General features: G+C 33.6%; 1 protein-coding gene across 2 annotated transcripts in view; it reads right to left on the reverse strand.

Moving 5' to 3' along the window:
• Positions 1–13207: 13207 nt before the first annotated feature.
• Positions 13208–23967, reverse strand: part of Ccser1 (coiled-coil serine rich protein 1) — a 1159332-nt gene continuing 1148572 nt past the window's right edge. The window contains exon 11 of one of the 2 annotated variants that reach the window (XM_078021918.1): positions 13208–16487. In XM_078021918.1, the coding sequence (XP_077878044.1) occupies positions 16002–16487 (486 nt within the window). In that variant the 3' untranslated portion in view covers positions 13208–16001. The remainder of the gene's footprint in view (positions 16488–23967) is intronic. The other variant, XM_078021919.1, reaches the window with a different exon arrangement.

Consider the following 23967-nt stretch of genomic DNA (forward strand, 5'->3'; position numbering starts at 1 on the left):
AATTTGTAAGTCTCCATTTCTTTGAGGTTGGTAAGTAACTTGAACATTATTCTTTTTTTGGTGATATCATATTTCCTTGATTTGTCATATTACTTATTACATTGCATTAATGTCTGCATATATGATATATCTGTTACTTATTTCAGAATTGTAAACTACTTCTGGTGAGGTAAGACATTCACCTACAGGTGGTGGAGAGAGTACTGTCCCCACTACTGCAAGGGCATAGCATCACAGCCTCTGTGAAGCTCTGTTAGTGCTGGTGAAGTTTGCAGAGGTCTTTAAAAGCTAAGACCACTGTGATTTGAGTGTTGAGAGATGCTGAGGTTTTTTTCATCTTTTCACTTCTAGGAGAAAATTGTGCCCAAAGGATCCCTCTTATTTCTGACTCTGGCTTGTTGGCATACTGGCAATGGTGGCAACAATGGTATCCATTTATGGTGCCTGTGGAGTGGCCATGGAGCTGGGTCTGGAGTGTGGGTCCACATGAAGGGACTTCAGCTCCAGGCCAGGACACAGGCATCTCCACTGTAATGTGTGTACAATGTATAGTTGCTTATGTAGCAACTGGGAAGCCAGGTTCCAGAGTATGTACATAGTTATATTGGCTTCAGGGTCTGGAAGCAGGCGTTCCTTCTGCAACCACGGCTCTGGTGTCCTAAGCATATCTCAGACCAGTGTAATGAACATGTACAGAATTACCATAGCTCTGGATTTGTGAGGTGTGCATATGCCTATTGTGGTTCTGGCTCTACAGTCCTTGAGGTGTCTATAAAGCAACCTCAGAAACAGACCATGGCATATCACATTTGTGGAAAGAGTGGCTACAGTGTTCAGTGCACAGTCTAGCCCACTTTGACAGTGGCTCCAATATCTGTTTCAAGGGCAATCACAGAGCAGCTGTACAGAAAGCAACCAAACCTCCTGGATCTGGCATGCATAAGGAGTGGGGAGAGGTCCCAGGGCAATATAACAGCAGCTCCAGTTTGGGTGTGGCTACGGCGGTGATGATGGTTGGTTACCTCAGTGTTGAAAGCTATTGCTGTTCTCTATGGAGCAGTCCACAGTGTTCTAAACTGATGAGCCCAAAGGAAGCTGCAATATGAGAGCAGTGGTGAGTCACAAGTGTTGCCACATGGGTTACTTAGAACCTCAGTGGTAAAGTCTGTCAAGGTCCTCTGCAGAACAGGCACTAGAATCATGCTGACACCTGCCATGGGGCTAAGTTGATAGCCCTGCTCTTGTTTTTTCCCTAACTCTCTCCATGCATCTCAGGTGTGTTGACTTTCTGGCAATACTTTCTGTAAAATTGCTCTTCATCTTTTGCTCCACTGTGTTGCTGGATTTCTTCACTTTTCAGTCATCACAGGGCCATTTCCATTCTTGATTAGCTTTTGAATTTCTGTTGCTCTTATTCTTTTTTTTTTGGAGGGGAAGGCATAGAAAATGGAAACTGATATCTACTACTCTGCCACCTTGCTCCATCTACTTTGCTTTTATTTATTTATTTATTTTTTCCTCCTTCTGTTATTCCAATTATACATAGGCACACACTTTCAAAATTTCCCCCATACCTCTTAAGTTTTGTTTTCTGTTTTTATTCATTGAAGTTTCCCTCTTTTCATTTATTTTGGGGAATTACTATTGTATTGTCTTCCTGTCAAGCTCATTGATTCTCTACTCTGCTTATGTCTAATCTACCAAGGAGCTCACCTGAGGCATTTTTTTTTACTTCTGTCGCAATGTTTTTGAAATTTGTTATTTCCTTCTTTTGTTTGTTTTATATCTCTGCTTAGATTATCCACTTGTTCTTGAAATGTTTCTACTTACCTCATTAGATTCCTTTACATATTAATAAAACGTTTTCATGCCCCCTTCCTGATTGTTTCAAAATCTGCTACACCTGAGTCTGATCCTGATGTTTCTCTTTGTTTATTTGGAGTGTTTTTCTCCCCTTGCTTTTTAACATGCCTAATTTATTGTTAAAATGTATGTTGAAAGCCAAACTTGATGTATCAGGTAAGAATTGAGGTAAATGACATGAGGACTTACATTAATCTGGCTCATTGGCTTGATTATAGCTCTAGGTGCCAGAGGCTCTGCATTCCTTTGTGTCCTTGTTTTCATCTCATTTGTTGACTTACACTTCCCTAAATACTTCCCTTCAGACTGGATCTTGCAGCAATTTCAGCTGTCATCCTCTATTACATTGGAACCCTATTGGTTTAGTGATAAGTAGTGAGAATGGAGAAAACTCTTATAATCTTATGTTAAAGTTCAGTTCTTTGTCCCAAGGTCATGACCTTCACAAATTTATCTTAACTTTTCACCATCTCTTAAGTAAGAGAGAAAGGCCAGAGGAGACTAGGGTGGAAGAAATGCCCTTCCCCTAGGTAAGATCAGTTTCCAGTAATATCTTTTCCCTAGAGCCTAGAGAATAGGCCTTGTAAAAGAGAATGCTGGGAATTGTTAGGTCCTTAGTCCAAAATAACTCCATTTTGAAAATCAGCACCTGCCCACCTAGGCATGATCTTCCTGTTAGACCTGCCATGAAAGAGTCCTTAACTACCAAAAAGACAGCAATGACATCAAGTAACAATCACAGAACCAGACAGGTTATCTTTTAACTGCTCCATTGTACTTGAGTACATAGTTAAGAAGTTTCTCCCAGCAGGCTGCTTTGCGCCTTGCACCTCTTAGAAGTGCAGCCTGGCAGTCAATAAACCTTTGCTTGAACTCAGAGATATGTCTCTCGTGGATATTTGCGCCACCTACCCTAACAGGAATATATTTCACAATGTTTACTTTTCTTCCTCAGTCAAAGGCAAGAGATCATTCTTGGATCTCTATAGTGAGAATTTGGTGGGTTTCCTGGAGGTGAACTTCACAAAGGTATAGCATTCTCGATTTTTCTTCATGTTTTTTCTTCTATTCCTACGGGCTTCTCACTCTTAAGCTAGTCCATACTCAAACTCATGCACTTTGTTTAAATCACCACTTAAGTATTTCTACCAGTTTCCCTATTTATTCAGTGGTCTCTGTTCAAAGTAAGCTGATTTTGGCTATGATTCTTTGAATTTGACTCTTTGCATTTTAAGACTTGTTATTTGCCTTGCAACCTAGTTCTTTTTCCCAGGATCCAAGAAAAGTAACTGGCTTTCATTTCATTTAGCCATTTTTATAAGGATGACAATGTTAATTTCCAAAACGTTTAAGCAATTGTGTTAGGTTCTTCCTTGTATAACATCTAATTTAATCTTCAAAAATAACTTTTATGGGCAGAATAATCAACTGCATTTTGATATGTAAGAGAATTTAATATTTACCAAAAAATTGGCAATTTTTTCATGTCTATATAAACAGTAGTTATAAGCTGAGATTCATTTACTACACTCTTAACTCCAAACTCCATGGTCACAAACAGTTTTTCCACAATATCAGGTAAGGTATTGCTAATATAATTTATAATGGTTCTATTTTTTATCTCAAAACTCTATTTAAAAGGTTACTATGCAGAATATATACAAACCTTTCTTAAGCAACTGTGGAAGAAATAATCCTGTTCTAGTCTATGGTTTGTATAGAACATCATTATCTGATAAAAGAGCCATTTAGGCCATGTCACTTTGGACAAGTTCCTACTCCTATTGTTCTCAAAGGCAAAATAGGAATAATAATATGAATATCCATAGACCTCTGAGGATTAAATAAGAAAATTCAGGTAATGCATTTCGTATAGAGCCTATCTAGATTGAGCATGACTCAGTGTTTTGGGGACATTACTAAAATTAAAAGAATCCATTCCAGAACACTCAACAGAGCTCCTATTTTTATGTGACTAAATAAAACATATGCAAAATAGCTTAAATATACATAAATTATCATTTTGTCTTCATATCCCAAGCACAGAGCATACTATTTGAGAGACACTCTAACCAGGGTATATATGGATTGCATAAATGCATCAACAAAGCTGGTCATGCATAGAATGTAATGACGTTAACAGGATGGCTTAATTCAAGAATGTTGAAATTGTCCCTAATTAAAAAAATAAATTCTTTTCAAGTATGATTCTTCTGAATGACTGCAATCTTATTATTTTAAAATCCTATATTCAGTTTTTATTTTACCTGCTCCAAAGCATGGATTATAAGGGCTTTCAACATTAGAACTTTCAGTGGAAAATTTAGAATTGATTATTACTAATCTAAGCTTTAAGGCTTTCACACACGCATTGAGGAAAGGCTTAATGGGAGGTAATTTATGAGACTGCTGTCTCATTACGGAATTATTGGAGAGATAGAATTGGAACACCCTGAATCTTTAAAATGCAATATAATAAAATAGCAAAGCAAAGACTTTGGTCATTTGTATATATTCCTATCCTTTTCATATTGAGCTTCTCAATTGTTAAACACATGGCATTTCTCTGCCTTTTTCGTTAGTCCGTTAAGCATAGCATCAATACTCACCAATACTGTTAAGAGGCAGTCTTTTCCGTTCGTCATTATATACTATTACACTCTTGAAAGTCAATAAGAAAGGATTCTCATGAATTTACTTTTTAATAGATAATGAAGCAGCTCAGCACAAGAAGTAATTTTTATTTTTGAGGAATAAAATAGAAAAAATTACATAGTTCTGTAGAAGCTTGCAACAATTGTTTTAAACATGTTGTAGACTCATTATATTTGAACATGACCTTATCCTCAGCAAAATAGTCATCAGCCAAATATGAGATAGTACCCTAAACCTTGGAAACCTTGACAACTAAAGGTAAGATTTTCCCTTTAAAAAAAAAGGAGGGGGAGAATTTCAGAACTCTGTACAAATTTATCCATTGTCAAAACAATGTTTGGATTCTGAAATTTTTTGAAATTTTATGAATAATCTGACTTCTAAAAATTGTAGAAGTTCAGATGAAATTTTGCTGGGGATTTATCTTAAAGAGGAACAGAATTTTCTTCTCTAATGGAGGAGCATTATCAGTGACTATGAGTTGACAGACTTAGGCAAAGTAGTACAAGGAGTTCACACCTATCAGAAGAGTCAAATGCTTGGATTGAGAAAACATGGAAGTATCTTTGATTCTGTGCAAGACACCATTTTTCGGTACTTTATGAGTGTTAACTTATTTAATATCCATGGAATTCACATAAGCTGGGTCTTATGTGAATTCCATAGGTAGAAAATCAAATTAGAAATTGTCCCAAGGGCACACATCAAGAAACTGTTCTAACTGGGGATTGAACTCAGTGGTAAGCTTCCTTCAACCACTCTATTCACAAAGTATTTCACTCTCATTTTTCCAACACATTTTTGAATTGGCCCAAATGCATATGAGTAGCTGATTTAAGGACACATTGTTTGGCCAGATCATAATTATTCAATTTATTTTCTTGCTTTTAACTACAATGACAAAATAACTTCCCTCCTGACCACTTTTTTCCAGGAGTCTTATAATTCATAATATATTTCAACAAAGTGTTTGACCATCACCTGGAGTAGAGAGATCCAAAGAGTATAAACATTTGAACCTTAAGTCCTAATATGCAAAAAAAAATTCTAAAAGGTGTTTGTAATGCTTCTTTGAAAGATGAATATAATAAACCTTTTTGGTATTATGTCAAATTGCATATTAAAAAATAACTCAAATTTTATGTTTTATGCATTAGATTGATTTTCCTGAGTTATTTAATGAGCTTACATGTCCTAAGAATGAGTTAAACTGAAGGCTTTATCAGTTCTTAGACTTTAGGAAAAACTGGAAACTTCTGCTTTCAACCCTGCATCTAAAATCAGGCACTGATGTAACTTTAATTGAATAATTAGATGTTGGTTTGTCTCAGTTGATCTAGAAATACTCTGTATCAACTGCCTATGTTTTCTGAATCTTTTTGATAAGCTCTCTGACTTCATATTATGATTAAGACAAAATTAAACTACTTCTTTAATTTCAATAACTGGCCAACATCTATCCTCAAGTGGTTATAAATGCCAGCCTTCATTATAGTTTTCGCATACAAGACAATCCTTCTATGTAGCATTAAACTCTTAAATTTGTAGTTTATAGCAACATGGGAGATTCTGAAAATAAGCCATATTTTCTTATGAATAAATGTTTTCATGATGAAACTGAAAGAAAAAATTGTTTGGGGCTGGTAAGATGGTGCTACACTTTATCAAATATATTTAAATGTTATTTGTTTGGGTTTGAAGATTGGCCAAACTGAAGCCATTGTTTGTATTAGTGTGAGTAAACCCTTGGTAGCATCTGACCCTCAAATATTCAGCATAACTCACTTAGTTGAGTGAGTTTAGCTCAAATTTTGGGAGTATGCTTATATTTCATGTTTCACCAGGAAAGTTCAAGATTGGGTATATATACATACTTCTCCTCTGGTCTAGCTCTCCCTTAATAGAAAATATGTAGCATTGAGCCAACAGTGTTACTAGATAAAAGTTACTTTTACTTAAATATTTTTCTTTTCACATATAAAAACCCATAAAGTAATAAACAAAGCAAAGTGAAACCTTAGCAGTGAATCACAAAATTTAAAAAAACACCTTCTGGTATAATTTTGTTACTATATGCCCTGCCCCCCCCCCATATGTATATTCTAAGTAATACTTTTAAATATAGCAATATTCTCTCTCATTGTGAAATTCCAGGTTGCAGGCCTGCATATGCAACTAAATCAAGAATTAACTGATATTAAGTTTCTGTATATGTTTCCTACTTTCACAGACTTATTTTGAAGAATGATAAGAGTTTTAAATGTCCGTAAAATCATATTAACTTTTGTACATTTAATGCTATAATGCCTAGCCATTAGTAATATTTCTACAAATGTCAAAACATTGGCTATCTTAGAGAAATAAGAACCATAAAAGGGAATGAGATATGTAAGAGCCATATAAAATAAGATTAAAATGAGAATAAAGTATATATAAATAATAATTATGAATAATAATTGTCAGTGCTTTTAGGTTTATAGACATCAACAAGGTAAAGTACTACAGAAATTCCCAGCTAACTAGAAGGGTTGGTGAAATAATAAGTATTGTGTACATTAAAATTCCACTCTAAGTACTTTTTTGAAAACTGATTGTTTTCCAACTGAAATTTGAAAGAGAAATATCTACAATTCATTTTCAAGAAATGGCAAGCCTGATGTGGTGGTGCATACTTGTGCACATAGGCTGAGGAAGGAATATCATAATTTCAAAGACAGCCTCAGAAACTTAGCAAGGCCCTAAGCAACTTAGCAAGAACCTGTCTCTAAATAAAAGTATAAAAAAGGGCTGGGGATGTGGCTCAGTGATTAAGTGCCCCTGGGTTCAATTCTTGGTACAAAAATAAGAAGGAAGAGAAAAAGAGAAGGAGAAGAGGAGGAGGAGGAGGAGGAGGAGGAGGAGGAGGTGGAGGAGGAGGAGGAGGAGAAGGGGGAGGAGGAGAAGGAGAAGTGGCACATTGATTATAAGCATAACCAAAGAATTTACAAAAGATTAGCAACAGTCTTGTAAGTATTGATAAAATTTTCAAGTTTAGCCTCTTCAACAAAAATGGTGCTGGGAAAACTGGAAGTTCATATGTTAGTAAAATGAAATTGAAACCCTCTCTATCACCCTGCATGAAACTCAACTCAAAGTGGTTGAAGAACCTAGGCATTAGACCAGAGCCCCTGCCTCTAACAGAAGAAACTATAGGCTCAACCCTCCATCATGTCAGCTTAGGAACCAACTTCCTCAACAAGACACCTAAAGTGGAAGAAGTAAAATCAAGAATCAATAAATGGGATGGTATCAAACTAAAAAACTTCTTCAAAGCAAAGGAAACAAATAGAATGTGAAGATAGAGCCTTGAGAATGGGTGAAAATATTTTCCACCTGTACCTCAGATAGAACATTAATCTCTAGAATATATAAATAACTTAAAATAAGTTAACACCAGAAAAAGAAGAAAGGAAGGAATAACTCAAGAAATAAAATAAGCAAAGGAACAAAAGTAGTATTTCACAGAAGAAATACAAATGGTCAAAAAAAAAAAAAAGAAAGAAAGAAAGAAAAAGAAAGAAAAAATGTCCTAAATCTCTAGGACTTAGAGAAAGGCAAATTAAAAACTACACTGAGATCTGATCTCACTCCAGTCAGAAAGGCAATTATAAAGATTACAAGTAACAATAATTTTTGGCAAGGATGTAGAAGAAAAGTTTCACTCGTATATTGCTAGTGGGACTGCAAATTGGTGCAACCACTATGGAAAGCAGTATGGAGATTTCTTAGAAAACTTGGAATGGAGCCACAATTTGATCAGTTTTTCTACTCCTTGGTTTATCCCCAAAGAACTTAAAATCAGCATACTCCAGTGACACAGCCATATCAATGTTTATTAGAAGCTCAATTCAACTGCCCTTCAACTGATGAATGGATAAAGAAATGTGGTATTTATACAAAATGGAATATTTTTCAGCTATCAAGAAGAATGAAATTATGGCATTTGCCAGTAAATGGATGGAACTAGAGACTAGCATGTCAAATGAAATAAGCCAATCCCCAAAACCAAAGGTCAAATATTCTCTCTGATATGCAGATGCTAACACATAATAAGGGAGCAGGAGGGAAGAATAGAAATTCATTGGATTAGACAAAGGGGAATGAAGGGAAGGGAGGTGAATTGGAATAGGGAAGACAGTAGAATGAATTGGACATAACTTTCCTGTGTTCATATATGAATATACAACCAATGTAACTCTACATCACATACAACCACAAGAATGGGATCCTAATTAGATTAAGTAATAGTCTATGTATTATATGTCAAAATACACTCTATTGTCATGTATATCTAAAAAGAACAATGAAAAAACTTCAAGTTTTCAAAATAACCTCTAATATTTAATATCTACAATGATAAAAAATCAATATGGTGATTCTTGATATTCTTTGTAGAAAACTATATTCTTTTGTGTGACAAAGAATAGACAAACAGGGTTTTTAAAAATAGAAAGTACAAAATTGTGAGATATATTTTGAATTATGAGCAGTTGTAAAAAAAATTAAATAAATAAAATGAAATGGAGAAAAAAAGAATATACCAGGCAGGAGGATGGCAAGGTTGAGCCTGGCTTCCTCCATTTATCAAGACCATGTTTCAAAAAAAAAATTAAAAATTAAATAAAATGGCTGGGGATGTAACTCAGTGGTATAGTTCTTCTGGATTTAATCCCCAGTACTGCAAAAAAAAAAAAAAAAAAAAAGAAAGAAAGAAAAGAAATTTACCAGAATGAAGACATTACACATGTCCATTGAAATTAAATATAGCAGCATACTTCTATAATGATCTTTGGGATAATGCACTTCATGTTTTTTGAAAGCAATCTATACCACATATTTTTTTTTAAATTATTACTAGTGAGAAATATGCATGTTTTTCTAATCACCATGCTTACATGTATCAATCTTCTCTCAGAACATTAGGAACATGGTGAAATAACCATTTGTTAAAAATCACTGTATTTATTGGGAAATCGAGTGCCACAAAATAAGTTAGACCACTGCATTTAATATTACTTAAAATTGTAATATGCAGAGTAATTGTCTATTTATTATCTTTTTCATTAAAGGTTTAGCATTTTGAAGATGAAACTAGAAAATATTGTTACAAATGTTAATCATTTCAGACCATTATATTTCAGAATGAATCATACACAGTGTTTGTATTTTTTTCTCCTAAAAACAGAGTCTAGCTAATATTCAAATTATTTTGATTTCTGAAAACAAGGTTTTGGAAGAGAGAATTCATGATATGACCATAGCTTATTCAGACATTATTTTGGTATATATGATTAACCAAAATATTGAATATATTTTAGTTAAAATTTAGGACAATTAAATTTGTATTCACATTTAATTTTGACTTCTTCTAAATATTTGAGAAAATTTAAGATCATCTACAATTTTTGTCCCTAAACATAAATATCTAAAATATTATTAGAAAGATCTTATTTTTTTAAAAAAATGTATACAAGGCATACAGACATTTGACTTTAATGCAATGAGAAAATAAAGGAACAATTCGGATAATCAAATGACTAGGCTATACAATTGATTAGCTCTGCACTTTGAAAAATATAACATGAAGTATTTCCTTAGTACTTTTCCCAATTGCTTTCAAGAAAAGAAAATTAGGATGTGAGTTTTTCTAGGAGATAACCTTGAAATAGAAGAAGAAACCTGCCTCTTACAATTATATATGTATTGATCAGAACTTCAATGGATTTTTCTAAAATTGCTTTTGAATTAAGTTTTTCTAAAGTTGAACATTATCCAGATTTCTTCTCTAGTAATATCACTGGAATTTTAAGAGTGAAGGAGATTGAGGTGGCATATGTTTGTTTGAACCACTTTGACCCTTGGAGAGAGTCTACTTTGGAGATTAGTATGATATGACAAAAAAGTCAAGGGCTATGGAATTCAGTTTAGTTAGACATGCAAGCTATGTGTCCTTGGCAAATTACCTTCTAGTCTATGAAAGAATAAAAAACTAACTTCTTTCCCAGTTTGTTGTGAGATGAAAATGAGTGTTATATACTAAATGTGTCCTCCTTAAATTTATATGTCAAAGCCATAACACCAAACGTGAAGTGATGGTGTTTGGAGGTGGAGCCTATAAGTGGTAATTAGGTTTAGATGAGGTCATGAGGGTGGCCCCCTATGATGGGATGAGTGTTCCTAAGAAGAAGAAGACACCAAATTTCTCTACCATTTGAGGACACAACAAAAAAGTGCACTTCTTCAAGACCCTCACCTGGAACTGATTCTGCTGGCACCTTGATCTTGGATTTTTTCAGCCTCCATAATTGTGAGAAATAAATCTTTTATTTGAGTCTTCCCCCCAAAAGGTATTTCGTTATAGAAAACTGAGACTACTAAAGCAACGAAGCAATGTTTTGGAAAGCAGATGTAAGAGGCTTTTTTTTTTTCCCTTGAATTATAAGAGGAAAAGGCAATTACATTAAACTAGAGAAGTTATGAGGCTACACTGAAAATGCCATGGGAAAAAACAGTACTTCATTACTGTAATGTAAAGTACCTGAGATAAGTTACTTACAAAGAAAAAAGGTTTATTTAGGCCACAGTTTTGGGATCAATGGCTTGGCACCTAAGTCAGCTTAAATCAGGTGAAAGCCCCATGGCAGATGGTAGATGGTAGATGGTAATGGCAGGAGTGTGCTTTGGCAAGTGGTCACATCTTGAGCCAGGAAGCAGAGAACTGATGGGCCAGGCTTGCTTCATTTATAAGAAGTGCATGAGAACTGCCTTTTAAAGGCAGACCCTTAATGACTTTCAGATTTCCCATTAGGGCCCATCGCTCAAAGTTTCCATAGCACCTCCCAGTACTTGCCATCTCATATGAAACTGGAGATCAAATCTCCAATCATATGAACAACCTTTGGGAAATACCCGAATCACTGCATGTATATTCCAAATCATGTATTCAAATGGAAAAAAAAATGACCCTATATAGTTAAGTATTTTTATTGTACCTTAATTTTGTTGTTGTTGTTGTTGTTGTTGTTGGGAAATTCTCTAGATCATAGTGAACAAGTGGAATACCTCCATTGTTTTCCATACATAATGCAACTACAGGATGAGCTATTCTTACTTGTGCTGTACTCCTCAGACTAGAACTAGATTCTAGCAAAATTTTAAATGTATCATAAACAAATTGTCCATGGATATGTTTTTAATTCTGTCTATTGATGAAACAATTTCACAAAAGAGAAAATTTTAAAAATAAAGATTTGATGATGGTGATGTATCTTAATGGAGAAGTGAACTTATTTTGTTTGGTTTTTGGTTACTTAGCTTCTTGCAATTATACTACAATGCAATTCATCTTTTGATAAAAACAAATACTAGTTTATATATTCTAACATCCCTGCTGTGCAATTACATAGAGCCTAGAGTTGACGTGACAAAGTTAGAACATGGGGGAAAAAAACAAGAAATTTTTAAAAAGTTTTAATTCTAGAAGTAGCAAATCTCTAAAATATCATGTGCTTGAAATATTATTCTATAAAAATATATATGTTTATATGAAAATATGTAAAAACTGATAATAATGCCTAAATACAGTCAGATGTTAGAATGCAATAAAAATACTTTTAAAAATGAATCATTGCTACCTTTAAGCAGATACATTAGTGAGGAAAACTCTTCTAGATATTGGGAATGTGATTTAGTCACATGGGTGATAATCTTAGACACCAGATTTGTGTGCATCCCCTTTTCTGTTCAGCTGTCATGTATACTTGGTTCAGAGGAGTCTTAGGACATTGTGAAGTACTTCCTCCTTCTATAGATTTTCAGATTACAAATTTCTAAACGTGGTTCAAGATTACAAAAAAGGGGGTTGAGACTATTAAAAAATGTTGTGAGATTATAAGATTATGGCCATTATTAAAAATGACCACAGATATGGTTTACTATCCCTTGATAATGAGGAAGGTAATCATGACAGGGACATAGAGAAACAGCACTTGCCATCCAATAACTGTTCCTGGTGTTTCAGTAATTAATGATCAAGAAAGTACCTAGAAGGCTAATAGAATATAATCGTATATTTTAGGGACATAGTCCTTAAATACCTAATAAGAAAGCAAAGTTTCTGGGAGAGGGAGTGTCAGTATTATCTCTATAGAGCATACAAGGTGAACAAAACAAAAAGGGAAATTTGAATTCAATAGGAGCTCAATGCTGAGAAAATAATACAATGGGTTTGGATTAAATATTGGAAAACAAATAAAACTCAGATCATAACCCCCAATTAAGTATGAAAACCTTTAGAAACAATTTAAATCATGTAAATATATAAATGCTTATAATTGTTTAAAGTGATCTGTCAGATAACTATTATATATGTTATATATTATACTATATATACTGTATATATATATATATGAAATTCCTTGAATAACCTGTGTCTCTAAGGCTCTTACCCTGAGCATACTGATCCTGCTAAATTTCTACCTTTCACAATACAGCATCAATTTCCTGGTGTCATTTGAACAAAGATGAGGGTGTTCCAAAAAATCCAAAATAATTTCAGAGATAATTCATAGCTTTCTGGTGACGCTGTTAGTGTATAAAATCATCTGAAAAAAAAATCACTGAGTTCAAAGAAATACATTGACATATGCCAGTCATTACAAAAGTGTGTATAGTTTATTTCAGGTAGAAACAGCTTTCCTTCAAGGGAGGTCTCTTCATAATTGTCCTTTAAAACACATTCTGGGTTTCGAAGAGACAGTTTGCAGCAGAAATTTTACAGGGTTACTTAGGGTTAGCTACACATATACATGCACAAAAGAAAGAAGAAGGAAAAGGCAAGACCACTGCTTCATCAGAAAAACAAGCACTTTTTCCCCTGGTGTCATGTCTTTGGATATGTACTGCCTTGGAGAGATGTATAAATCATTTTTATACATGGAACTGTCTTAGAAAACTAGAGATTTTAGTACAAAGATTTCAGTTTGCTGAAAGAATGCCCACATGCCATTATTAGGACAGAATATCTACACAAGAGGAACTTACAAAAGACCCCTGTCTTACAGTTAGTGATCTACATTAACACAGTGGGCTTACACCTTCTCCAGGCCTGAGATACACTGAGTATTACAAATAATATTATAACAATGCTGAAAATACTGATACAAAACTGCTTTAAGATGATATTTCCAAAAAATACCCCTCCTTTTAAAATTGAACGGTTTAGTCCAGGTTTTCTTTTGAATGTTTCAGCTTTAAAAAAGATTTTTCAAGAAAATACTAGTGTTTAAAACATCTCTTAAAATGTCTATTAAATGACAGATTTTCTTAAATAGATTATTTTTTACAAAGTATAATTCAAAAGTCTATATTCCAGGAAAACAAAACTATAAACTCCAAAAGTCCAAATCAAAAACATTATTTGTGATACATAGTTTTTCCATATCCTGGGAAAAAAAGCCTTGATTATTTTATCATGCTTATTTATTTACAGGTATAAAATATTCTAGCAACACACAGGAACTTTCAATACAAATCAAGCTGAATTCCACAACTAATAATTATATTTTTTTCTATAATTTCTTAAATATTGTCCTGCCCCAAATGTATATCTGCATTAGTATTATAGTTTCTAAAATATGGTGGGAATTTTAGACAGCAGTCTCATTAAGTCAAGCAAATTGCAATGTGTATTGTTCTCTTTTGGCAGAATTGCAAACATACAAAGAAAGAAGACGTTTGACAAATGTTTGTCTTGATGCACATGTCTTCTTTTGGAAAATCGAAATTACAAGTACAAGATATTCTCTGTACTCCTTACTGACAATTCTAATAAAAGTTTGAAAATTTATCAAAGTTCAATAGTTAAAACTGGGAAGTGGGGATCTAATGGTTTCCCCCCCAAAGCCTAGAGCTCAAATACATTTTTATATTAGGAGATGCATTTCATATATAGTTTTGATTTAAGCAGGTTAGTCAGATGCCATGCTAAAACTGCTATCTCAATTTCCCTTTATTCATCTCATTTGTGCATGCTGATGGATTTTGTCTGTTAGAGAATGTAAGGGAAACAGATCATGCAGCGGCTATGACAGTTTCAATTTGCATGGACTCTACCTAATGTGGATATAGTTACCAGTTCTGAACTTTATATAAAAGAACTGCAGCCCTGATTCCCAATTGTTCTTTTAAAATTACTTATTTATGCATTTATGTCTACCATTGATACTGCTCTATTACTATTAAACATGAAATTATTTTATTTAGATTTATTGATCAATCCCTTGTGCACTTATGTATACAACATATTAAACCTTACTTGTCAGAAAGAAATATTTATCATCAAATGAGTTTTAAATATTTCTGTTAGAAGTTTATTTCTAAGATCAAATTACCAAAATTCACATATATTTTCCTTTTTTACTAAGTCTAGATGACTGCAGTCAGAGTATTGTATCCAGGAATAAAAAAATTCACCTTCTTTTCCTCAATTCATAGTCTTATGGGTTGATATATTTAAAGCAAAATAATGTACATAAAAATAAATGCACATTTAAAAATACAAGAAAAGGGAAGCAAATGAATATTTTTCTTAGAATACTTTATCCCTGAAATTTTTAAAAAATGTGATGATATGTTTAGGACAGTGATTCAAAGAACATGGGATGTCATGCCTTATGAACCATTTTTTAAAAATTCAGTTGACTTTACCACCTCACCGTGTTATAATGTGGTACTTCTATATCAATAGCTAAAACTAAAAGCAAAATTTTGTGACAATCAGAGCTGTTATTCCCTATTTAGCTCACAATTACTCTGTCTGGAATCCTTTGTTAACTAGTCTAAATTAAAAATTTAAGGAATAAAACAAACAGTTCTCCACCCTGCCAATAGTATTTCAAACTTGAATGTATGTAATAGAGACAAACACATCTCTAGGTTACAAACAAGCTTCATCCCTCAAATAAATACACCACTAAATATAAGACTTTAAAATCCTTCTGTTTTCCTCCTTCTATTAACTATGTAGTTTAGTACTCTTTACAATTCCTTTACCTATTTATACTTCATATCTATTTTTACAGTAACACCATCAACATAGTGAACAGAGTGCTATTTGATATTACGTTCTGAAACCTCAATGCCTCAATACACATCAGTAAGTGATAGAGATAAAAGATCAATAAATTATGAACTATATAAACCAGCAAGATGGTCCCACTTATTATACATATACATAGTAGATTCTTCAAGGCCATTCAATCTAAATCAATTAACATGCTTAAACCCTCATTCTTCAAAATAAAAATAATTTTTAAAATCCCACGGGTCTTTGTTTATGACTAAAAATAAATGTAATAAAAAGTACATGACAATTAAATATAGACTATGCACCAAAAACGTGAACCATCTTTATGCTACCCAGAGACACAAATGGGATGACTTAATTACCCATCCTGCTGGCCCAGAGTCTGAAGCTCAGTGGTGTGTAAATTGTGGTGCAGAAAAACATTCTTCCTGCTGTACATGTGTAAAGAGATTGGCCCTCTTGGTGGCTGTCCAAACCTGCCTGTAAAGGTTGAATGCTGGCGGCCCACAGCAGCCTGGTCCTTTGGTTTCTCTAACAACGTGGAGAGTCCCTCTGTCTTAGCTGTTGGCTTCAGGGAGCTCTGCCCAACAGTGGTTCGTAAATTTTGTGTAACTTCTGAAGTGAGAGTTTCATAAGTTCCTCTGGAGTGTTTGATAACTTCTGCTAGTTCCTTGTCTTTCAAGAAATTACTGAGACATAAACTTGATAGTTGACAGGCCTTGTTTTTGTAAGGGCTTGTCTGGTCGGCTGCTGCGTATCTAAAACGGTCCTCGGTGGGAGTATGGATTGCTTTTCTGTCCCTTGTGCTGAGACTTTGGCTCACAATTCGATTTCGATATGTAGCCTAGAATAAAATACAGAGAGGGAAAGATGTTTTTAAGAACACATTCATAGTATACATAGAATGCAGAGTAGTATTTATACCTTGGTGCTCAAAACCTCAACTTCTCCGAGGTTGAGAAAAACATCAGTAGAAATTTCCATGACAATAAATTTTTCTGTGCAATACTACTACATAGAGTGGTTAAATGGTTAATTTACTATAAAAGGCATTTTGAAATTAATGTATCTAATTTCCTAAATTTGAATTTAATCTGAAAATATAGGTTATTTTACTAAGTAATGAATATTAATGCATGAAGCAGTTATTTTGTGTTGGCTTAGTGTTTTACATTTTGAAGTACATTATTGAAGTATATACCCAGAGTGTTACTAGAAATGCATGTTAGACATGGCTTATTGAATCATGCTGTGTAGGAGGCAGAGTCAAAGCTGGTACTCAAATTCCTCTGAAGATTACAGTATCTTGGTTTAGAAAAATCCATTGAGGTAGGAAATAAAACTAGGTGGCTCATTGTACAGGTGGAAGTAAAAGTGAAAAACATAATATGCTATAAAGAATGAGAAGACAATCGAGAGAAAGAGGTAGGGGGAGAGAGAGGAGCTACCAAGGCAGCAGTAGATGGTATAGCATATGCTGAAGGAACCAGAGGAAATTTCTACTAACTTGTCATCCAAATGGCATACACTTTAAAATATCCATATTTTCATTTTCCCTTGAAAATCTGCAAATCTAATCTCTTCTTAGACCCCAGTTTGCTTATCCAGCCACCATCACGGTTGTATAATTAATATCACTAATTTGACATCAAACCAAAAAAATTAATTTTTAACTGTGAAACTTATTCTTCCCTGAGTATTTTCCTCTTACTAAAAGGTACTTGTCAGGCTGACATCTTAAAATTATCTTTGTTTTCTCTGTTTTCTTCAGACCCTTTAAAGTCAAGTGCTTGCTACTCTACAGTGAAAATGCAATCTCCCGTCAACAAATTTCCTTAATATCTAATCTCCTGACCCAATGCTTGGTACATATCAAGCATTTAACAAACATTTGCTGAATGAAGTTTATCTGTTAGTGATAATAATACATAATATGTACTTAATGTGTATTTTGTCTAGCATTCTGATAATGTTTTTATATAGTGGATCTTCATGAGAGTCTTTTGAAGTAGCTTCTCTTACTCCTTATGAGAATTTTCTTGGGGGTAAGAGCAATAAAATATTTCCATTCAATTTTCATTGTTAAGGAAACTTGTAACTTACTCTTCTTTTAATTAGAGCTTTATAGTTATACATAGTATTTGGGTTTATCCCAACAAACTCATACATGCATGGGAATCAATTTCAGTTCATGATCCCCCCTTTCCCCTTCTGTCTTCCCTCCCCTCTCCTATTTTCCTTCCTCTCCTCTACTAGACTTCCTTTCACTCATCTACTAATTTGTATTTGATTGGTTCTTTATGTTATTAGCTTTCTTTGTCTTCATGACTAATTTTCAGCACTCTAGGTTTAGGACCTACTTAGAAATGTGAGCTTTTAATTTCTCTCCATCTCTGTGACAGGACCACAGATGTTTTCTTAATTGTTGAATTTGTTTCTAATGGATACTCAATCAACCTGTGTTTAGTTTGTGCAGCCAAATGCTAGACCATATCATGGGTACTACTTGAGAGTATCATGATAAAAATATTTGGGGACAAAGGAGACATTAGTAAATCTATGATGAGAACACCAGCAGTGAAATGTCTTTTTCTAAAAGTATTATTTTTAACTTTCAGACCATTATTATATACATTTATGGGGTACAATGTGATGTTTTGATATATGTATACAAAGGTAAATGTTTAAATAAAACTGATTAACATATCCATCATCTCTATTATTTATTTATTTTTTGTGGTGATCTTTTTTTTACCATGTCACTTAGGAAAGTTGAGAAGGTAGATAGATACTTCATATCCATTTCTCTAATATTACATTTTGGGACAAATTCATTTCCTTTCCCTTCCTTCCTCCTTCCTTCCATTCTTCCTTCCTCTGTTACTGGAGACTGAACACAGAGCACTCTATCACTGAGCTGCACTTGTAACCCCTTTTCATTATTTATTTTGAGACAGGGTCTTGTTAAATTGCTGAGGCTAGCCTTGAACTTGTGACTCTCCTCAAACTGCTGAGTGTTGGGATTACAGGCATGTGCCACAGTTCATTGTTCTCTTTATGCAATTGTTTTAGCCCTTCTGGGATATATTAGATTAAACATACAGTTTTAATAAATTCATATTAAAAAATATCAAATAACTCAAGCCCACAGGGAGTGGGCTCTCAAATATTATATCAGGTGCCTACAAAATACACGAGAATCTATCACAGAAAATGAAAAATATCACTTGCAATTTTTAAAGAAAAATACATATTTAAATCACTTATTCCTATCTATTTCACATAGATTTTTTTTCATAAAGTTCTCTGTTTTGTTCACCATTAAGTGCAGGATTCATATGGAGATGGAAGATTGTATAGCCTAGGGATTAAAATTAAATTTATTAATTCACCTATTCGTATGGTAAATATTTATTGACTACTACTGAAGGGAAGGTGCTGCATAAATACTTGGAAATCATTCTGTTCAAAAGAGATCTAGATATTGCCTTCAGGCAGCTTAAAATTCAATGGGAGAATAAACTAGAATCACACATTTTCTAACTGAGTAACTATAGCAAGTCAGTCAATTTTCCTGTTTCCAATTTCCTCATCTGTGAAAGAAAGATTTATATTTATACCTGTGTCTTTATACTGAATTTTTTTAATAGGTAAGGAACTATTGTGTGCAAAATACCTAACATTATATCTTGAACATACTTATCTTGGTAGCAGCCACAGTAATAATAACAACAAAAACAATATAAAGTGACCAATAGACCATGAAATTACTTTGATAGGTGTTTATTTCAACCTTCAGAATTTAAAGCACTCCTATCTAAATTTAAAATGAAAGTAATTTTCTCCAGAATATTCTAATAATTTTATGTTTATTATTGTAGTTTGGCTTCGAAGAACACAAGACTATAACAGATTTTACTAAGAAGTTTACTGGGAATTTTCTCTAAGCCAACCCCTATGGAGGAATGAAGAAAGCAGAGTCAGGCAGAGGGTGAGATTAAATTAACTTATCTCAATTGGGATGGTTCTTCATAGTTCTCCCCAATTCAGGCAAGTAGTTGGGATTTTTTTTTTTTTTTGTAGTTGCAAATGGACAGAATGCCTTGATTTTATTTGTTTATTTTTATGTGATGCTAAGGATCAAACTTAGTGCTTCACTCATGCTAGGAAAGCACTCTGCCACTGAGCTACAGTGGCATCCCAAGTAGGTGGGAATTTTATATGTGTAAGTCAACCTGCTACTGAACTACTATGGACTCTGGTAAGGGGAATTCCCTATGGTGAATAGCTTTTCTTTTTTTCCCCCAGAGAAATTTCTAGAGAGGAATATTCTTGAGAGCTATCAATTGCCAACATTTTCAGCAAATGTGAAAATGAAAGTCTGAGTTCTGAAAGTGTGGAGTTGGGGTAGAGGGAGGAGGAAGTCACATCACATCAAGATACTTAATACTACATTAAGTATCTTGTTTATGTTTAATATATTATGGGACAATTTGGCATAATGGAAAAAGCAATGACTCTTTAGCCAAAAGACTCCAATCTTGGCTATGCCACTATTGAACTACGTGACCTTGCATACACATAAATATACACAGATCCTCGGCATCAAAGCCATTCAATGAGACACCAAAACAGAAAGTGGAACTAGATCCAAGAAACACTAACAATCATTCACTTCTTTTACTTCTAAAATTATAATTTTAGAATATATGTTTAATTTGACACATTTGAAACATGTTAAGAAAAATACAGGGAAAGTTCCCTTGATTGAAAAAAAAGTGAACACACACACACACACACACACACACACACACACACACACATTTGTTTGCTTTGGCCTAGAGGAAAATAAATAACTCATTCGTGTTAATTCCTTTGAAGCTCTTGGAATCACTTCCTTGAAATGAATTTTCAGAGCATATGCCTAAGCCACATTTTCCTCAAAATCAGAATTGTTTCCCCAAACTCAAATGTCTATGTTAGTCTTTGGACAATTTAGCAATGAAACAGCTATTCCTAGAGTTTCTGGCAGAGGACAAAAGAATTAAAAAATCTAGTGATGAATCAGTCAAGTCTGCACCTTGAATATATGTACTTGACTTCCTGTGATTCCCCCCACCACACACACACACACACACACACACACACACACACACATACACACACGAGCCTATTGCCAATATTTCATAAAATTCAAGATGCCACTGATTTTAACATGCATTATTATTTTGCATATCACAAAGAAAGAAAACACAAGCAAGCAAGCACAATATGGGGCACTAGTCTGAAACAAGCAAACAAACCATGCACTTTAATTTCAGTTTTTATGGTCCATTAATTAGTCATACCAGGTCCTCATTGAAATTTCTTTTGTCTTTTGTTGCTTGGCATTTGATAGTTTTTTGAATTTATCTCAATGATTAAGTTTCATCCTCATGTAGGTATAGTTCCTCTTTATATTACAAAAACTATTTGGAGACAGTGTGGCATGAAGGCATTCCAATTGCAAATATTTGTGTCACTAATACTCTGATTCTTTCTTTCTTGATTTTCTATACACAAAATTACTTTTGTCATAATACTAAAACTTGGTAAAACTCATCCTTAAAGAAGAATTAAATAATGGCATTTGCCAGTAAATGGATGGAATTGGAGAATATCATGCTAAGTGAAATAAGCCAATCCCAAAGAACCAAAGGCAGAACGTTTTATCTGACATGTGGATGCTAATTCATAATAAGGGGATAGGGGGCTGGAGAGAAGAACAGAGATACTTTGGATTAGACAGAGGAAAGTGAAGGGAGATGAGGGATTTTAGGGGTATGAATGATAGTAGAATGAATTGGACATTATTATCCTATTTTGTGCATCTATGATTGCACTACCAGCGAAACCCTACATCATGTACAACTAGAAGAATGAGAAATTATACTCCATTTATATATAATGTGTCAAAATGCATTCTACTGTCATGTTTAACTAATTAGAAGAAAAATAATTTTAAATTTTTTAAAAATATTATTATTATCATTATTATTATGTTTAATTTTTGAAAGGAGTCTTGCTATATCACCCTGGTTGGGCTAGCCCTTGTGATCCTCCAGAGTAGCTGGGATGATAGGTATGCACCACAGCACCTGGCTTGAAAATATTTTTGAATGGTAACTCTACAAGTATACCACCAATATGCACACTTACAAACTTCTTGAGAAAAGAATTTATTAGCATGATTCCTAATTGAACCAATCTATCTAGTATGGAATGTTCTTTCCATTGAAAATTCCCTTTCATTGGTAGGTTGGTAAATTTGGTCCATAGAGGTTAACATGTTACCTGAGTCTTAAATTACCATGCACTGAGCATGTGTATATTGTTTTTTTTTTTTGTTTGTTTGTTTTCTGAAAAGTAATTGAGAGTATCTTTCCCAAGAGAGAGGTCAGCCTTTCAGAGGTGTTTTGTAGCCTCACTCCCCTTTACTTGTACCTTCCCCCATAAGAAATATCATGTAACTACAACATACGCCCTGAAGAAACAACAAGCCTTTCATAACTGTCAAAGCAATATGACAGAGATCTATAACATTAGAGATCAACACAACTGAAAAAAGAATCACTTTAAGGACATTTTGTCAATACTGTAGAAAATGAATCAAAGAACAGATACTGTAGAGCGACAGTTCTTAATCTCTTTCTTCTCCATTGTACAAACATGACAGATGGAGACACATTTCCTTTGCCAAAGCCAGGGCTATGAAAATACTCCCATTAAAATATCTTTAACTCAATAATGTGTTTTAAAATCAGCGTCATCTTGCATTTCATTATTACCATTCGTGCAAACATTTTGGATTTTGAAATGTAAATGCCAGTGGTCAGAATAAGTTCCAATTTGTAAAAATAAAAAAAATAAATAAAATTTAGTATTTTAGTAATAGCAGCAACATATTAGTTAAAGATTCAACAGATGTCTGACCCTCCTGATAACGGTCTTGTAGTGTCAAGATTGAGGCAGTCACTTCATTAGTTCAGACACAGGAGCTCAAATTGTGAATACCTTATCAGTAAACAAAGGATAAACTCTAAAGTGCCTATGTTAATTTAACACAGATACATCAATATATGAACCAAAAATAATAGGAACCTGCAATAGTATGATGTCAAAAAACGTGTTAAGATGATTGTATATATGAAAATTGCTTTGAATAAAGGCATATACAATAATATTCATTAAATGCAATTGGAAATCTCTAAGTATTTAATGTATTTTCATTTTCTGTATTGTTTGTATATTAGTTTCTTTGAATTGTTTTGTTATCTAATCCCAATATAATTCAGATTATATTGTCTTTTTTTTAACAAAAAAAAAATTTTCCCCAAATATCAGCAAAGTTGCACATACTGGAATAATGTTTCTACACCATTAGATAATAATTTTAGATTCATTTCCATCATTGTGTTTTCAATCTAATCCTGATCTTCACTATTATTTTGTTTTTGTTCATGAAAGCTAAGTTAGGCCTGGAGATACTTAAGGATCTCTTTACCAATCCTTTTCTAATGATCTTTGTAAATTATTTTAAGAAAATGAAATTAGCACTATGACATGTTTTAAGTAAGAATTCATTGGAAGTATCCCTGTACCAAGTCCCCTTCTCATTGACGCACATCATTTAGGTAGTTTCTACAGTGTTCCGGATGAAATGTGGTATTATCTAGAGGATCTGCTATTGGAGACATAAAGATCTTTTCTTGTAAAACTCCATCCCACTAGTTTCTAATCTAGTTTTAATGAAGGCCATAATTGGCTTAAACTTGAGCCTGTCAGAATAAAGTAATTTAAAATGATGTCAAGAAAAAGAAAATAGTAGGATTTCTATTATTGATAAAGCTTCATAAAATTCCAAGCATGTCTTGCATTCAGACAAAACAAATTTACTGTCAACAACAAATATTCAACAAGCTAGGGATAGGTGTTTTCAACACGTTTATCTGATATCTAAAGTTGAAAGGAAACAGGGTGGGAAAGAACTCTCATTCTGAACTCAGAGGTTACACTGTATAAGTTTAGAATTCTAGAAAACTGATGTCATTTTGTATAACATCTAAGATTTAGTGAATATTTGTGATGTGACAAGATATGTGCCATTTTATATGTCATCATTTTTTTATATTTATTAGATGTCTTTGGTTTGTTTTAAAGACAAGAAAACAGAAACTTTGGCCCTTAAGTACTTACCTAGGATTCCAGGGTCAGTAGATAACAGAATGTAAATAGGAGCTTAAATGTTTGAATACCACAATTTAGCTCTCAGCTAAGAGTTCCAA

This window comes from Ictidomys tridecemlineatus, chromosome 9 (genome assembly GCF_052094955.1).
Source record: "Ictidomys tridecemlineatus isolate mIctTri1 chromosome 9, mIctTri1.hap1, whole genome shotgun sequence".
NCBI lineage: Eukaryota > Metazoa > Chordata > Mammalia > Rodentia > Sciuridae > Ictidomys > Ictidomys tridecemlineatus.